This window comes from Diabrotica virgifera, chromosome 5 (genome assembly GCF_917563875.1).
Source record: "Diabrotica virgifera virgifera chromosome 5, PGI_DIABVI_V3a".
Taxonomy (NCBI): domain Eukaryota; kingdom Metazoa; phylum Arthropoda; class Insecta; order Coleoptera; family Chrysomelidae; genus Diabrotica; species Diabrotica virgifera.
The window spans coordinates 260,648,117-260,664,447 of NC_065447.1; the positions used below are offsets into that span (position 1 = coordinate 260,648,117).

A 16,331-nucleotide genomic window follows, 5' to 3' on the forward strand; every position below is an offset into this window, starting at 1 on the left:
AGTACACACACATTCTTTTTTTATTTTAATTACGATAATATAAAAACAATAAATAAAAATTAAAAAATGACGTTTTATTAAACCCAATCTAACAAATTACGACATTTTAATAGCTGATCGGGGTTTGACTAGTCAAAGCTGGATTTCATAAAATTAAATTTCGACCTTTGCTTGACCAACTTAGTCTCTCCTAGGTTTGACTAGTCAAAGGCCGAAACTGTAATTTATTTCGGGCTTTGACTAAGACCGTCAGTTAGACCTGAGGATTGCCTAGTCAAACCTAGAAGTGCCTGAAATTCGGGGTTTGACTAAAAGAGATATACCATAGATTATACAGATTATACAGAATTGTACAGAATTATAGAAAGTAGTTAAATTCACAACAAGTCGTCATAACAAGAGCCTGCTAATACTACATCTTGTTTGTATAAAAAAAATATCAGAGTACTACTATAAATCATGTTTTGTGGTTATTGTAGACCGCAAAGGCACCTACAGTGTTTTACAAAATATCTGCCAGCTGAATATCTCATTGAGAACTAGAATACTTAAGTGCTGCTTTCTTCACCTTGCTGTATGGTGTTGAAGCCTGGACAATGACAGAAGCAACACAAAAAAGAATCCAAGCATTCCAACTCCTCGTGGTGTTACCGTAAAATGCTCAGAATATCCTACATGATCCATCCGACAAATAATGCGAAAGTCTTGCAGAGGATGAACAAGGAAAGAGAGCTTATGCGCATAAAAAATGAACGGAAATCACAATATTTTGGTCACATCGTAAAAAATCAAAAGTATGAACTGCTCCAACTTATAATCTAAGGCAAAATCAATAGGAAAAGGGACCAGGAAGAAGACGCAACTCTTGACTTAAAAACCTACGATATGGACGAATATGACCTCTATAGAACTATTCAGGGCGGCTGCCAATAAGATTAAATGGGCAAATGTACTCACCGTTATCTATAAGAAGCAAAAAGTTATTTTTAAATTATACTAAAAATACTAAAATAGAGTATTTTAGCGTTAACTAATTATCATATAACAAGTATTTATTAAAATATTAAGGAAGAAATCGTTATATTAGATAATACATCACGACAGTAGTTATTGTGTTGTTTAAGATACATCCAATAATTATCATATTTTTGCACTTACCTTTAAAGATTCATTAACAAAATAAATACTAACATGATTTACCATTAAACACTCACTGTCTACACTCTACACTAATAAAATACATTATTATTTAAATTATTGCTGAAAACAGTGAATTTCAATAACAAACAGTCGCGTTTGACCGAAAAACTGGTTATTGCTTCCACTTTGGTATTTGAAGGCATGGAAAATAACAACTTGTTATTGGCCCCGTCAAAACAATTGCAAGTCGAGGCTAGAAACGCACTGTCAAAATTAGATCGTGCAAACCCTTTGCCCTAAATTTATAACCTGAATGTGGTTTGGTGAAAACGAAAACAAAATGGAATCGAATTTTTAAGGTAACTAAAACTAGAATTTTAGTAGCTAAGTATAATAGGTTCATAATTTCGTAAAATTGAAGTAGATATAAGAAAATATTTCAGTTCTTAAAATATTACTTATGTTATGATCACACTGCTTTATTAAATTATTCTTCTTTTAAATATTATAAATGCATGTATGGACGAATTTGATAATTTGTCAATATTCTCAGTTTTTCTGAGTATATAAAATTCTTTTTCGTTTTGCTACTTGATACGAAATTCTCCTCTTCTTTTCATTATGTTCTCATACACATACAAGTTTTACATTTTTTCTAAAAAACATACAATTTTTCTGAAATATTAAGATTTCATGCTAATGGTGCATAACACCCTCCAGTTTATAAAAAAATAGCAGCAGAAATATGTACCTATATATATTCAAATAAAATTACCTCCTACATAAATATGGCGATGACAAACATTTTATATTAAACGCTAGCGCCACCTATCAACGAAAGATTGAACTACTACAAAGAAGTATACATTCCAATAAATAAAATCCTTGCGCAGACAATTGCGAGAAGATGGCGATACTTATTGTGAATATAGATATATTTGATGTTAGGCTTAACCACTCATATCCAAAATTTCTTCTTCGAGATTTGGCCTAGATGTTTACTTCGGTAGCGCTAGGCCATTCTCACTTTCTTACATTAAAATTTCTCTAGGAAGGGGTAGAAAATATTTCACCCCATAAATTAATACAAACATAAAACGTTCAATTTACAACTTGCATTTTGCATCAATACCTTTTATATAGGGTGTCCCAAAAGTAGTGGAACGGTCGAATATTTCGCGAACTAAACATCGGATCGAAAAACTGAAAAATATGTGTTCAATTATTCTCAAAAATCTATCCAATGACACCAAACACCAACCCCCACTACACCCTCTGGAGGTGGGGTGGGGGGTAACTTTAAAATCTCAACAAGACATTTTTTCGAACTGTGGATAGATGGCGCTATAATTGGGAAAAACGATTTATCCTGATACCATAGGTAAATTATAGAAACGGTCTAATATCTCGAGAAATACACTTCCAAATGAGAATCCAAAAAATAGGTTTTTAATATTTTTCGAAAACCTATCGATAAACACCAAAAATGACCCTCCAACCCACCTCCTGGAGACGGGGTGGGGGGTAAATTTAAAATCTTAAATAGCAACCCCCACTTTTTATTGCAGATTCAAATTCGTCATGAAAAATTAAGCAACATTTATTCAAAACATTTTTTAAAATTGCTGATAGATGGCGCCACAAACGAATGGCCAAAAACAAAAAAATTACCGACTAAAATCACTAGCCAGTTGTGTCTGAGTTTAGCTAACCGACTATACCTGCACTCAGGCACGGATCTAGAAATTCATAATAGGGGGGTCCAGACTTACTTACTGATCGTTTGAAAATAAGAGTTGGCAGAAAAAAATAATAAATAATAGAAAAATGCTTAGACACTAAATACAATAGCCCCGCTGACCCCCCTCTGTATCCGCGCCTGCCTGCACTTGTACTATACTTGCTACAATGCCTACGTACGACGTATTTTACCTACTATACGCTCTTTCCATGGTAGTTGTAATTTGCATCATCACAGCATAATAAAATGTAATCTTATATAAAAATATAATCTTAAAATATAACCACTACTGTGTGTGCTGTGGTATCTCCATTTCGTTTTTGTATGATTCATTTCGTATACAGTATGGTGCAAATGTTTGGTCGTTTGGAATAAATTCGTTATTTCGTAAGCCAGCGACTAAAAATCCTGAAATAGGTCGATTTTTATTTCTGAATTATGATTTTTTGAAATATATCATACAATCATACTAGTGACGTCATCCATTTAAGCGTGATGACGTAATCGATCATTTTTTAAATTAGAATAGGGGTAGTGTGCTTGTGCTACCTCATTTGAAAGTTTACTTAATTCTCTATACAGGGTGTTTGGTAAAGAATGGGCCATAGCTTGACCTCAGGTTCTTGAGGTTAAAATAGGCCGATTTAAGCTAACTTACATTTGTACAAAGTTTATAATAACCGAGATACAAGGTGTCAAATTTAAACTTTTTTTTTATTTATTATTGAATATTTCCTGACAGGTATGAGATAACAACATGAAATTTGGTAAGTGGGGGTTTTTTGGGTCGATAAAACTAAATTCTTTACCAAAAATTATGTATTGCCCAGAGGGCGCCACATACGCCTTTCAGCACTCATTTATTACGTTTAATTTTTTTTGTCCCTCACTCTGTATAATTTTGACATTACAATTTTTATTCTCTTATTAGTTTTACTTAAAAAAGGTGTATGTACTTCTTTCATCTCCCTAAACTCAACCGTTTTCGAGATAAACGCATTTTAAATCTGCGATACCATCATTTTTAGCATATCATTGTAGTTACACCCGAAAAATAACTTAAAACCATAAAATTATCCAAAAATGTATCGCAAATTTCTTCAAATAGAATTTGCGATGCAATGACATAAATTTGAGAACTGGCACAATTATTATGGTTTTAAGTTATTTTTCGGGTGGAACTACAATGATATTATGCTAAAAATGATGGTCGCAGAATCGCAGAATTAAAATGCGTTTATCTCGAAAACGGTTGAGTTTAGGGAGATAAAAAAAGTATACCTTTTTTTAAGTAAAACTAATAGGAGAATAAAATATTTTAATGTCAAAATTATACAGAGTGAGGGATAAAAAAAATTGAACGTAATAAATGAGTGCTGAAAGGCGTATGTGGCGCCCTCTGGGCAATACATCATTTTTGGTAGGGAATTTAATTTCTCGACCCAAAAAACCCCCACATACCAAATTTCATGTTGTTATCTCATACCTGTCAGGAAATATTCAATAATAAATAAAAAAAAAGTTTAACTTTGACACCCTGTATCTCGGTTATTATAAACTTTGTACTAAGGTAAGTTAGCTTAAATTGGCCTAGTTTAACCTCAGGAACCTGAGGTTAAGCTATGGGCCATTCTTTACCAAACACCCTGTATATGTAGTAATATAAACATTACCATAATTTATGGACACAAAAAGAAGAATGTATGTAATTTATTTAATTCAAAATACTGCTGTCAGAATATAGCAAAAAAAAGTTTATTTGATAAATAAACATAGCTTTTCGCTTAAATTCAATGTTCTAACTGCCAAGAGGCAGATGGGTTGCAGCTTGAACATTGAAATTAAGCGAAAATTAATGTTTATTTATAAAAAACATTTTTTTTTTGTTTTCTGTCTGATAGCAGTAGAATGTATTTTGAATTAAATAAATTACATACATTCTTCTTTTTGTGTCAATTTATTTAATTTAAAAATTTTTTCTTAGACACCCTGTGTAAATAATTATATTAATGTTTTTCTTACTGAATAGAGAATTGAATAACTTTTCAAACAAGTTAGCACAAGACTCCTATTCTCATTTAAAAAAATCATCGATTACGTCATCACGCTCAGATGGATGACGTCACTAGTATGATATATATGTCAAAAAATCATAATTTAAAAATAAAAATCGACCTGTTTCAGGATTTTTCCTTAAAGTCGCTGGATTACGAAATAACGAATCTATGCCAAACATTTGTACCATAATATGTTAAAAATGTTCTTATTGTAGTGTAACATAACGAAGGCAGGGTGGAAACCACTTACCACCACTTACGGAATAAAATTATTTCTGTGTTCTCTGTTCTATCCCATTCTGTCCTTGTTTAGAAAAATTTTAAAAAACGCAGACCCGTCGATTTTTATATAATATAAATGTGCGCTTTTTAATCACATATCTAAATATACAGGGTGATTCAGGCAAGTCTGGCTTAGTGTTTTTATAAAATATGAATAATGCAGAAAATTCTATAAAATAGCCATACGACCGGCTATGATGCACGGAACTGAATGTTGGGCAGTGAAAAAGAAAGAGGAACAACGAATGCATGTGGCGGAAATGAGAATACTTAGATGGATGAGTGGAGTGACAAAGAAGGATAAAATTAGAAATGAGTATATTAGGGGAAGTCTAGGTGTGGCACCAATTGATGCCAAAGTTAGAGAGCATAGGTTAAGATGGTTTGGTCATGTTCAACGTCGAGACGTTAACCACCCAATACGAAGAATAGCTCAAGTGCAGATTCCTGGAAGGAGTAGGAGAGGAAGACCAAAGAAGACCTGGGGGGAGACGATAAGGCAGGACATGTTGGTAAAGGGGATTAACATTGATATGACCCTAGATAGAATTGTGTGGAGAAATGCAATTAGGGAAGCCGACCCCGCATAGGGATAAGGCAAAGAGAATGATGATGATGATGAACAATGCAGTAATGAACAGACATAAAATTTCATTATATAATATTATAGTAATAGCATGTAATAAGAATTATTATTCACATCTGTTGGCACTCTCCAAGCGCCACGCTCTTTTTTTCAGATTGATTTTTTTAAGTTCAATTGATTTTTTTTTCATTTTCCCAAGTGGGCATTTATTATTAAGAAATAACAAGAAGAAAAGCAATTTCAACGAATCGCACCGAAATCAATTTTTTAGGCGTATCTTGTCGAAATAAACTCTTTTTGTCTCTTACAAATTTTAATAAAAATAGTTCCTTTTCGAGTTATTTGAAATGTTTTGTTGAAAGAAGGCGTTAAAATTACCGATTTTTCAAATTTTTTCATTTTAAAGACCACCAAATGCATTACAATTCTACAAGAATATTTTAATAAGGATAGGTGGTTTCTATCGCGCTGAAAACAAGGACCCAAATAATTTCACTCGGCTCGCCAAATCGATGGGGTTCGAAAGGCTTCGTGATAAGTTCAGCGCACCTATCCCTGATTAGTTATTCTCCGTTCAGCACACATAGAATGCCTTAATGGATTTCTATTGGGTCTTTTATACAGTCAGAGACGGTAAAAGAACACGTTCTGTTTAAGGGGATGGATACGTATTTTCAGCTGCAATGCTATTCAAATGGGGATTTATTTTTTTCGAATCCTGAGAAAACTAATAAGTATTTTTAAAAAATTTAAAAGCAGAATGAAAGATTACGTTATTAGCGAGGGCCGAAAGTCCCTGAAAACTTCTATAATGTTTATTTTAATAAGTTACACGGGTGACAAACTAAGAGAAAATTTAGTGCGATTTTTAATTTCAAATAACTTATTCAAAATAAACTTTTTATTTATTCTAAGGGACTTTCGGCCCTCGGTAATAATTTAGTCTTTCATTCTGCGTTTAAATTTTTCAAAAATATTTATGGGTTTTTTCAGGATTCGACAAAAATGAACACAATGTCCGTGGTAATATTTTCAAAATCTATCTTTGTCTTACAACGCACTCAGTCGAATAGAATATTGTCAGCATATTGTCAGTCAGACAGTGACAATCAGTGATAATTTTAAATATTTGACATGGCATCGGGAATATTTTGAGTTGTTGATTAAACAATATTGATATATAGTGTATTTGATAAATAATTGATTTAAGACGTGAACGTAATAAAAAGTTATTTATTGTGTATTATTTGTGGAAGATCCAAGCAGAGAATACATCAGGATAATATATTCTGTGATCCACGTATTTTGTTGTTAACAATGTCCAAAATTGTAAGCGTTCCATAGTAACAATATATTATTAAAAAATCACTTTAACGCTTTTTCCCTTTTCTCGATTGAGTATTAGTTTTTGTTGTACATATAAATTATTCAAGAGCCATCTCTTCAAGTTAATGATGACATTTTCAAGTAGAATGACATTCTAGTAATGTTTACATATCCATACCAGTGTGAATTTTACTACATGTAATTTGCCGTGTAAAGACAGAAAAAGTAGTGATAGCCGTAAAATATTTGCGAATTATGTACCGATGGCCTTAATACATAGCCGTACTCTAGACAGACAATAAAAGTATATTATCGTCACAACTTAAAATTTATTTGGAAAAAAAGATATTTCTAATTATCCACAAGGAAAAATTTCCTGTAGCTGGCTGTATACCATTAATTACAAGTAAAATTTAATAAAAAATTTTTGTCCTGGTAAAAGGTATATTAGTTTAAAAGCCCCTATAGGGCTACAAACATAGAAACAAAACGTTTTCGCTCTGTAACTAGAGCATCATCAGTGTTACAAGCACATGGTGAGCCACCCAAAAATACAAAGGTTGAAACCTTTTAAAAATAGACTACAAGTCTCATATAAATATAAACATCGTAAAGTCCAAAGGATGGATAAAATTCCTATGGATGTGGCTTTAGGGCAACATATGACTACCATAGGGCAACATATATGACAGGGAGTCATATGTTGCCCTAACGCCACATCCATAGGAATTTTATACATCCTTTGGATTTTACGATGTTTATATTATTTATATGAGACATTTAGTCTATTTTTAAAAGGTTTGAACCTTTGTATTTTTGGGTGGCCCACCATGTTCTTGTAACACTGATGATGCTCTTGTTACAGAGCGAAAACGTTTTGTTTCTGTTTGTAGCCGTATAGGGGCATTTTAAACTAATATACATTTTACCAGGACAAAATTTTTTTATTAAATTTTACTAATATTTCTAATTATTTTTATAAAGTTAAAATAAATTTTAACCAATATGTACAAATTTTAGATATAAATGAATGCGAAGCAATTCCTCATCTTTGTCAAGGCGGTACTTGCGTCAACTCAGTGGGCTCTTTTACTTGTGAATGTCCAGCAGGTCAAACCAGGAATCCTGCTACAAACAGTTGCGAAGACAAAAATGAATGCGAAGAGGAAGACGTGTGTCAAGATGGAAGATGTATCAACACCAACGGTGGGTTTATCTGTCTTTGTAATCCTGGATTTATTCAAAGTCAAGATAAGACGTACTGTATTGGTAAGTATCAATAAAATATAGACTAAAATATATTTCATTTTTCTGATCTAAAAAACGACATGAAAACAACGAGAAAGCCAAAGAACAGGAACACCAAAGATTTCTTTCTCTCTAAAACAAAATTCTGAATCTAATCCTTTTACAATTTATAAGGCATACGGAACGATAAATGAATAATTAGTCCAGAAAGCCACTGCGCATCCGCTAGGAAAAATATTCTAATTCGGATTTTTTGCACAATCTTACTCAAAAAGGACTCCTTTTAACAAATTTGCATGTTGCCAGGACCAAAAGGTGGTCAAAAATTTTCTAAACGTTTTTTTTTGTTTTTTTTCCTAAAATTATTTTTTTTGCATGGAAAAAAGTTTTTTTTGGTTTTTTGGATCATTCCAAACAGAAAAGGTCTTTAGTGACTTTTCTCTAAAAATGATAGTTTTTGACATATAAGCGATTAAAAATTGAAAAATTGCGAAATCGGCCATTTTTAACCCTCAAACACTATGTGAAAAACTGAAAATTTAAATGTTGCCAAAGTAGGTAGATACTCTCTAAACATCGATTGATGAAATCCCAAAGAGTTTTTTGCAATACAATATTCAAAACTCCTTTGTTTTTTAATTTCTAATCAAGCGTGCGCGACACTATTTTCCATCGACAGTATGGTGCAAATGAAAGGAATAAATTCGTTATTTCGTAAACCGGTGACTTTAAGGAAAAATCCCGAAACAGGTCGATTTTTATTTTTAAGTTATGATATTGTGGCATATATGGTATACTAATGACGTCATCCATCTGGGCGTGATGACGTAATCGATGATTTTTTTAAATAAGAATAGGGGTCGTGTGCTAGCTCATTTGAAAGGGTCTTTAATTTCCTATTCAGTAATATAAACGTTTATATAATTATTTATACAGGGTGTCCTTCTACTTCTTTTTTTGTCAAATAATTTAAATTAATAAAAATTTTTTGGATACCCTGTATAAATAATTATATAAATGTTTATACTACTAAATAGAGAATTGAAGAACCTTTCAGATGAGCTACCACACGACCCCTATTCTCATTTAAAAAAATCATCGATTACGTCATCACGCCCAGACGGATGACGTCACTAGTATACCATATATGCCACAATATCATAACTTAAAAATAAAAATCGACCTGTTTCGGGTTTTTTCCTTAAAGTCGCCGGTTTACGAAATAACGAATTTATTCCTTTCATTTGCACCATACTGTATACACATGTAACGGTGTCGCGCACGCGTGATTAGAAATTAAAAAACAAAGGAGTTTTGAATATTGTATTGCAAAAAACTCTTCGGGATTTTATCAATCGATGTTTAAAGAGTATCTACCTACTTTGGCAACATTTAAATTTTCAGTTTTTCACATAGTTTTTGAGGGTTAAAAATGGCCGATTTCGCAATTTTTCAATTTTTAATCGCTTATATGTCAAAACCTATCATTTTTAGAGAAAAGTCACTAAAGACCTTTTCTGTTTGGAATGATCCAAAAAACCTAAAAAAAACTTTCTTCTGTGCAAAAAAATAATTTTAGGAAAAAAACAAAAAAAAACGTTTAAAAAATTTTTGACCACCTTTTGGTCCTGGCAACATGCAAATTTGTTAAAAGGAGTCCTTTTTGAGTAAGATTGTGCAAAAAATCCGAATTAGAATATTTTTCCTAGCGGATGCGCAATGGCTTTCTGGACTAAATAGACATGGGAAATATATTGAGTATGGGTAATCAAAATTCCTTGAATTTCTAGCTATAGGCCAGGAACCGAAGCTTTTCACCTCGCAATTTTTACAGAATGGATCGATTTGCTTGAAAATTTAAGAAAAAGTAGTGGATTGTCCAAGGATCAAAATCTATATAATGCCAAAAGTCGCTTTTACCATGGGGGTGGTTGCCACCCCATCTCGAGGGTGGACATTTTTTATTATATTTTGACCGCAAAAGTTGGTAAAAACATTAATTCGAAGCAAAAAATGTTTTATACATTTTTTTGATAAAATTAATAGTTTTCGATTTATTCACGAAAGCGTTAGTTTTGTATAGAAAAATCAATGTTTTTCGATATACTCATTTACGATTTACTCAATTTTTGCCGTGTAGAAAAAAATTTTTCAAACCAAGTTCTTGGGAAATAAATACCCATACAATTTTATATTGAAACATTTTTTCGTATCTCTGATGCTATCTTTCTACGGACTGGGACGTTTCGCCGTCGCCGTTTCACCGCCGTCGCCGTTTCGCCGTCGCCATACCGGCATTGGTTAAGTTTACAAGAACGTGATAACATATTAACTTTTTTTATACTAAATGTCGCAAGAACGTGATAACATATTAACTTTTTTATATACTAATTGTCAGTGTAAATAAAATGCTGATGTTGCTAGTAAAACCAAGTTATATTTTCGTATTCAACTATACATTGTTTTCGTCTGAAAAATAAAATATTTACAGTATTAAAAATATTTAAAAAGTTACATTTCATAATTATGGGCAAGTACTCTAAAGGTAGACTTCCGCACCAAGCGACCGAGGCAGGAGACCGCGACAGGCGACAGATAGGCGAGGTCTCCCCACGACTGCTCTCAATGCAATTATATCAGGGTAGTTCTGCAGCTCGCGACCGAGACCAGCGAGCAACTATCGTCTATTCGCGACCTATCTGTCGCCTGTCGCGGTCTCCTGTCTCGGTCGCTTGGTGCGGAAGTCTACCTTAAGATATTCTAAAATTCGCTCATCCGCGCCCCTATATTTTTTCTTTTTCAAGGGTGGCAGATTTCCAGCAACTAATTATTGTTCATAGTGAACGTCCCTACCCTATATGTATATAATCGTTCGAAAACCATTCAAAACTTATATACAAGTAATGATCATCCCGAAATTACAAGTACGAATGCTAACAACGAAATGGCGACGGCGAAATGGCTCAACGGCGAAATGGCTCAACGGCGAAACGGCGACGGCGAAATGGCTCGACGGCGAAACGGCGACGGCGAAATGGCGACGGCGAAACGGCGACGGCGACGGCGAAATGTCCTAGACCCATCTTTCTATTCTGAAGAAAATGACATTTCTTGCCAAACTACAAAAATTCGTTATTCGCTTTTAACTCCAGTTTTTTAAAAACTAATCATTCTAAGCCAGTCAAAGTTCTAAAATCTATTAATAATACATAAACAAATAAGAATGAATAAGGTCAATGACTAAAAACACCGCTAACTTACATTATTATGCTTCCAATTAGATTTCTCCTTTTTTTTTTTCAAAAAAATATATTGATTTTTTTACCGTAACTTTTTTATTTTTTATTTTAGAAAGTTTGGTAAAAAAAATTTTGTAGGTTTTTACAAGATCTATAAGCCTATTATTATTAAATCTTTTTAAAATCCTCAGTCGCAAAAAGAGGTGACTTTGAAAGGGTTGGTAAAGGTGGTTTTTGCATGTTATTACAAGTTTTCTTTGTCAATAGCTCACTCAATTTTTGCCGTAGAAACAAATTTTTGCAAACCAGCTTCTTCGGAATTAAATAGGCTACAATTTCATATTTTAACATTTTTTCGTATCTCTGATGCTAATCTTGCTATTCTGAAGAAAAAACAATTTTTTTCAAACTACAAAAATTCGTTATTCGAATTTAACTCCATTTTTTTAAAAACTGATCATTCTAAGCCGGTCAAACTTCTAGAACCTATTAGTAATACATAAATAAAAAAGACCAAATAAGGCCAATGACTAATTTTAATTAGGGTGGTGATTAGGGGATTGCTTGCGATCACTTTGTCGCTGAAAAAAATAGGGACTGACATTTTTTTCATTATAAGTCACTTAATTTTTGAGTTAGAGACTTTGTGTTATTTCTGGAGATAGATATTTTTAAGTACTTTAAATTAGTTGTCCTCGAAAAATGCATAGTTTTCCCGTCTTTTGACTTTGAAACTACAATATTTACCATTTGACGAAGAAGAGTCAACATATAATAAAGTATAGCTCGATTACTATTGGTCTTAAAGAAAATTAAAAAATAAAACGGTTTTGTTTATTTTTTCAAAAGGTACATTTTTGTTAAATAAAGTTGATTTGATAGAACGAAAACTTTTGGAGTTATTAGCAGAAAACTTAATAAAAACATTGATTTTTTCTATATAAATCTAACACTTTCGATAGCGAATAAATCGAAAACTATCAATTTTATCAAAAAAATGTATAGAACGTTTTTTGCTTAAAATGAACGTTTTTTGCGATTAAAATATATAAAAAATTTCCACCCTCGAGATGGGGTGGCAACCACCCCCATGGTAAAAGCGCCTTTCGGAATCATATAGATTTTAATCCTTGGACTATCCACTACTTATTCTCAAATTTTCAAGCAAATCAATCCATTCTGTAAAAATTGCGAGGTTTTATCCTATTTTAAGCTTCATTACTTGGACTACTAGATACATTGACGTACTGTGGAATGCATATTGTAGGTTCGCCATGTCAAGGATCGGATTCGATTGTTAGCATAATCTTGTTTTCCAGTGTAAGAAATCTTCAGTTCTCATGTTCTGTATTTTTGTTGTTAATAGATGTCACTATTGCGTCCTTTAGCAAATTATTTCTTTAATAATTAATTTCGTTAGATTTGATTTCGGTTCAGAGCATACCACGGGCTGTTCTGAGGAATCCAAAGGGATGAAACGTACGTAGGTGGTGGTCTCTGAAACGAAATTAAATCTTAAACTATTTTTTATTAAATAATCATTTTTAAAAAACAAGGAAGACGAAAAGCCTCAGATACAAAGTTTACTGTAATAAAACAATTAAAATAATTGAAATGAAATAATAAACAATATATTTTAAATCTAAGATTTTTCGTCAAAAGAAACTGCTTTCTAGTTGCATCCTGAATCTTCGGCTTTAACAATTTATAAGCACGGATACGACGAATATAGAAGAAAGCCGAAAGGACAACGGTCACGTGTCCACTCTCTTTTCGTCTAGGAAAAGAGCCGAAAGACAGTTTCGAGTACTCAAAAATCTGAGTAAAGATTAACAAAGGGAAATGCAGTTTTTGTTTTTATTTGATTCAGAGTCGGACCCCCATCTCCAGATAGCTATTTCTGCCTCTCAGGCGTCATCGGTGGAGTTATGCAGTCACAACTGTGAATCAAACATCAACAAGCCTGCCTTATTTAAGGGAAATTACTGCGAATGCAATAATTCCACCTTTGAGACGCAAAACAACAACATCTCTCGTAAAAAAGCTGTTTTGCGTCTCAAAGGTGGAATTATTGCATTCGCGGTAATTTCCCTTAATAAGGCAGGCTTGTGGATGTTTGATTCAGAGTTGTGACTGCATAGCTCCACCGATGACGCCTGAGAGGCAGAGATAGCAATCTTGAGATGTTGGTCCAACTCTGAATAAAATTAAAACAAAAACTGCCTTTCCACCAATTATTTTTAATTTCATCACATTCGATCTCTTAGGATTACTAATTTTATAAAATTTATTTTAGATGGTCGTCAAGGCCTGTGTTACACCCAAAGATCTCCACAAGGACGCTGTAGTAATAACCTACAGTTCAGACTATCAAAAAAGGACTGTTGTTGCGGTGTTAATATGGGTCAAGGATGGGCAATGTACACTGGAGAAGAGTGTGCACCGTGTCCCGAATACGGAGAAGGTAAATAACTCATTGTATTTTCTAGAACACATTTATATTAGGTAACGCTTAAGTTGCTGATTTTACACTTTCATCTGATATTTACGGTGCTCGTTGTACAGCTTTTCTTAACCAAGCTCGAGGCATTTTTATTAACTCTGCTATTTTATCTCCTTTAATATTATTGTCGTGAGTTACCCACTCATGAGATAGCCTATGTACCTATACATCATTACATCTGTTTTCTATTTCTGTATTATGTTTTGTTATGTTATATTCATCGTTTCAACCATTTTATTCTTAAATCATGAGCTCTATAATTTGATCAGGTATCTTTAATTTCAGGACTGCCCTCGTATAATATTCTCTATAACCCTATATGTGCCAATAAAGTGCTCCCTAGTTGTTAGGCAACTTTATATACGGTTATTACATATTTGAAGCACAAAGACCTGTAAGGACTTTAATCCTTATTTGCAGATTATTTTCTGATATTAACAGATTTCTTTTTATTTATGTATTTTGAAGCTAGTTTTTTTGCAGCTAGTTTTTTCAGTTTTAACAAACGCATTTCTTGCTATTTCTATACTGACTCTTAGAAATCCGATCTAATATATACAATAATTACAATGTCCGTTTATAACGTTTTTCCTCGTTTTTCGACTTCCAGTCACCACTTGGTCCGGTTGTTCTACAGGTCCTTTTCTATGTTTCTTACTTTCAGCTCTTTGACTAGGTACTCCTTCGCTCCAACTTGTTCTCGGTCTACCTCGTTTTCTCCTTCCTTCTGGTTTTCATTTTAACATTCTCTGTATACGTCCAAACCAGATAAGGTGTTTTGTTGATATGTCATCTGTGATTATTAGTTTGATTCCCACTATTTCTCATTTCTCTAATGCGTTCGTTGATGGTAATCCTTTATCTTTTAGATCCTCCTGCTGCTCTTTTCCAAAAATCCATTTTCATTGCTCTCAGCGTTGTCAGTGTTCTTGGCTTCAGTGGCCATACCTCACAGCTGCATAGAGTGATACTTTTCAATACAGTCCCACATATCTTAACACTGTGATGGCTTTTCTATCTGCCGTATTTTTCACGTATAGCTTTTTCTAATGTTCCATCGTGCGAAATATTGATACTTGGTAGTCATACTAGTACTTTATTGTGGTTTTGTCGTTTAATGTGAGATATTTTTGTTGTTCTTCAATGTACAAGTATTCGATTTACTTGTACATTGACTTCTAGACCCCGTACTCTTCAATTATTTTCGGGTCGGTCATATAGTTTAAATCGTCATACTCTTGAGCCAACCTTACTTGATCATCTGATAAGTTCAGCGTATATTATGTCATCGTGTTGGTGAGTGCTGAGTGCTTCAGTCCCTTTGATATTGCAAATGTTGTTATTTGTGTAAACAAATCTAAATATGTAAATATAAATCTAAATCTACCCCAAATTCAATTACAAATCTCTTATGGACACAAATTTTTGATTTAATGTGTGCTAGTGGTTACTAGTATAAACCTTGGATCATCTGGTTGGTAAGACCAAGTCTTGATATAATGGCATAAATAGCAAAGACACTTTATTATAAAGGGTATCCCAAGAATTTTGAAACTTATCTCAGTGGGATTTTGCTTTCGTTTCAGTGTTTTAGATTGGGACGTCAAAGTCAAAACATTTATTTCCTTAATGTGGGTTTCCGATTAAAATTTCGTTAGATTTAGAGCCTCATCAGATATTTAACTTTCCATTTATAGTGTATGTCCTTTACTAAAATTAACTTATTAAGTCTCCTTGAAGAAAAAACTAAGCTTAGCAAATTGTCTCAACACTAAATGAACTCTATACTGTTTTTCAGATGAACATCGTCGACTGTGTGAAGCTCATCCTACACATCCTCTACAACCAGGCGGTGCTACGATCGACATAACACCAGGAGTGATACCAGGAAGTAACCAAGTAGGACAAATTAGTGTGAACGAGTGTATTCTAAGACCTGATATTTGCGGACAAGGAAAATGTGTGGATACTGTTCAAGGATATGATTGTCTGTGTGATCCTGGCTACAGGCTAAATCACCACAATATTTGTGAAGGTGGGTATAAAGTTTTACACGATTTGTTATGGTACATAATTTATATGGCATCCTTTCATCTGCTGTACATTATATAATCCACTCATGTGATATTATTATCCTGCTTGGTATTCTGTATGAATTCATATCTACATATAAATTTGGAGGACTTAAAGAAGTATTCAAAAGGTATGT

The 16,331-nt window shown here is 33.1% G+C and overlaps 1 protein-coding gene across 1 annotated transcript in view; it reads left to right on the plus strand.

Moving 5' to 3' along the window:
• The window catches only part of LOC114329651 (fibrillin-2), a 204,891-nt gene that overhangs the window by 129,680 nt on the left and 58,880 nt on the right, over window positions 1–16,331 (plus strand). The window contains exons 8-10 of the mRNA XM_028278833.2: window positions 8,153–8,401; window positions 13,916–14,083; window positions 15,921–16,157. Coding sequence (XP_028134634.1) covers window positions 8,153–8,401; window positions 13,916–14,083; window positions 15,921–16,157 — 654 coding nt within the window. The remainder of the gene's footprint in view (window positions 1–8,152; window positions 8,402–13,915; window positions 14,084–15,920; window positions 16,158–16,331) is intronic.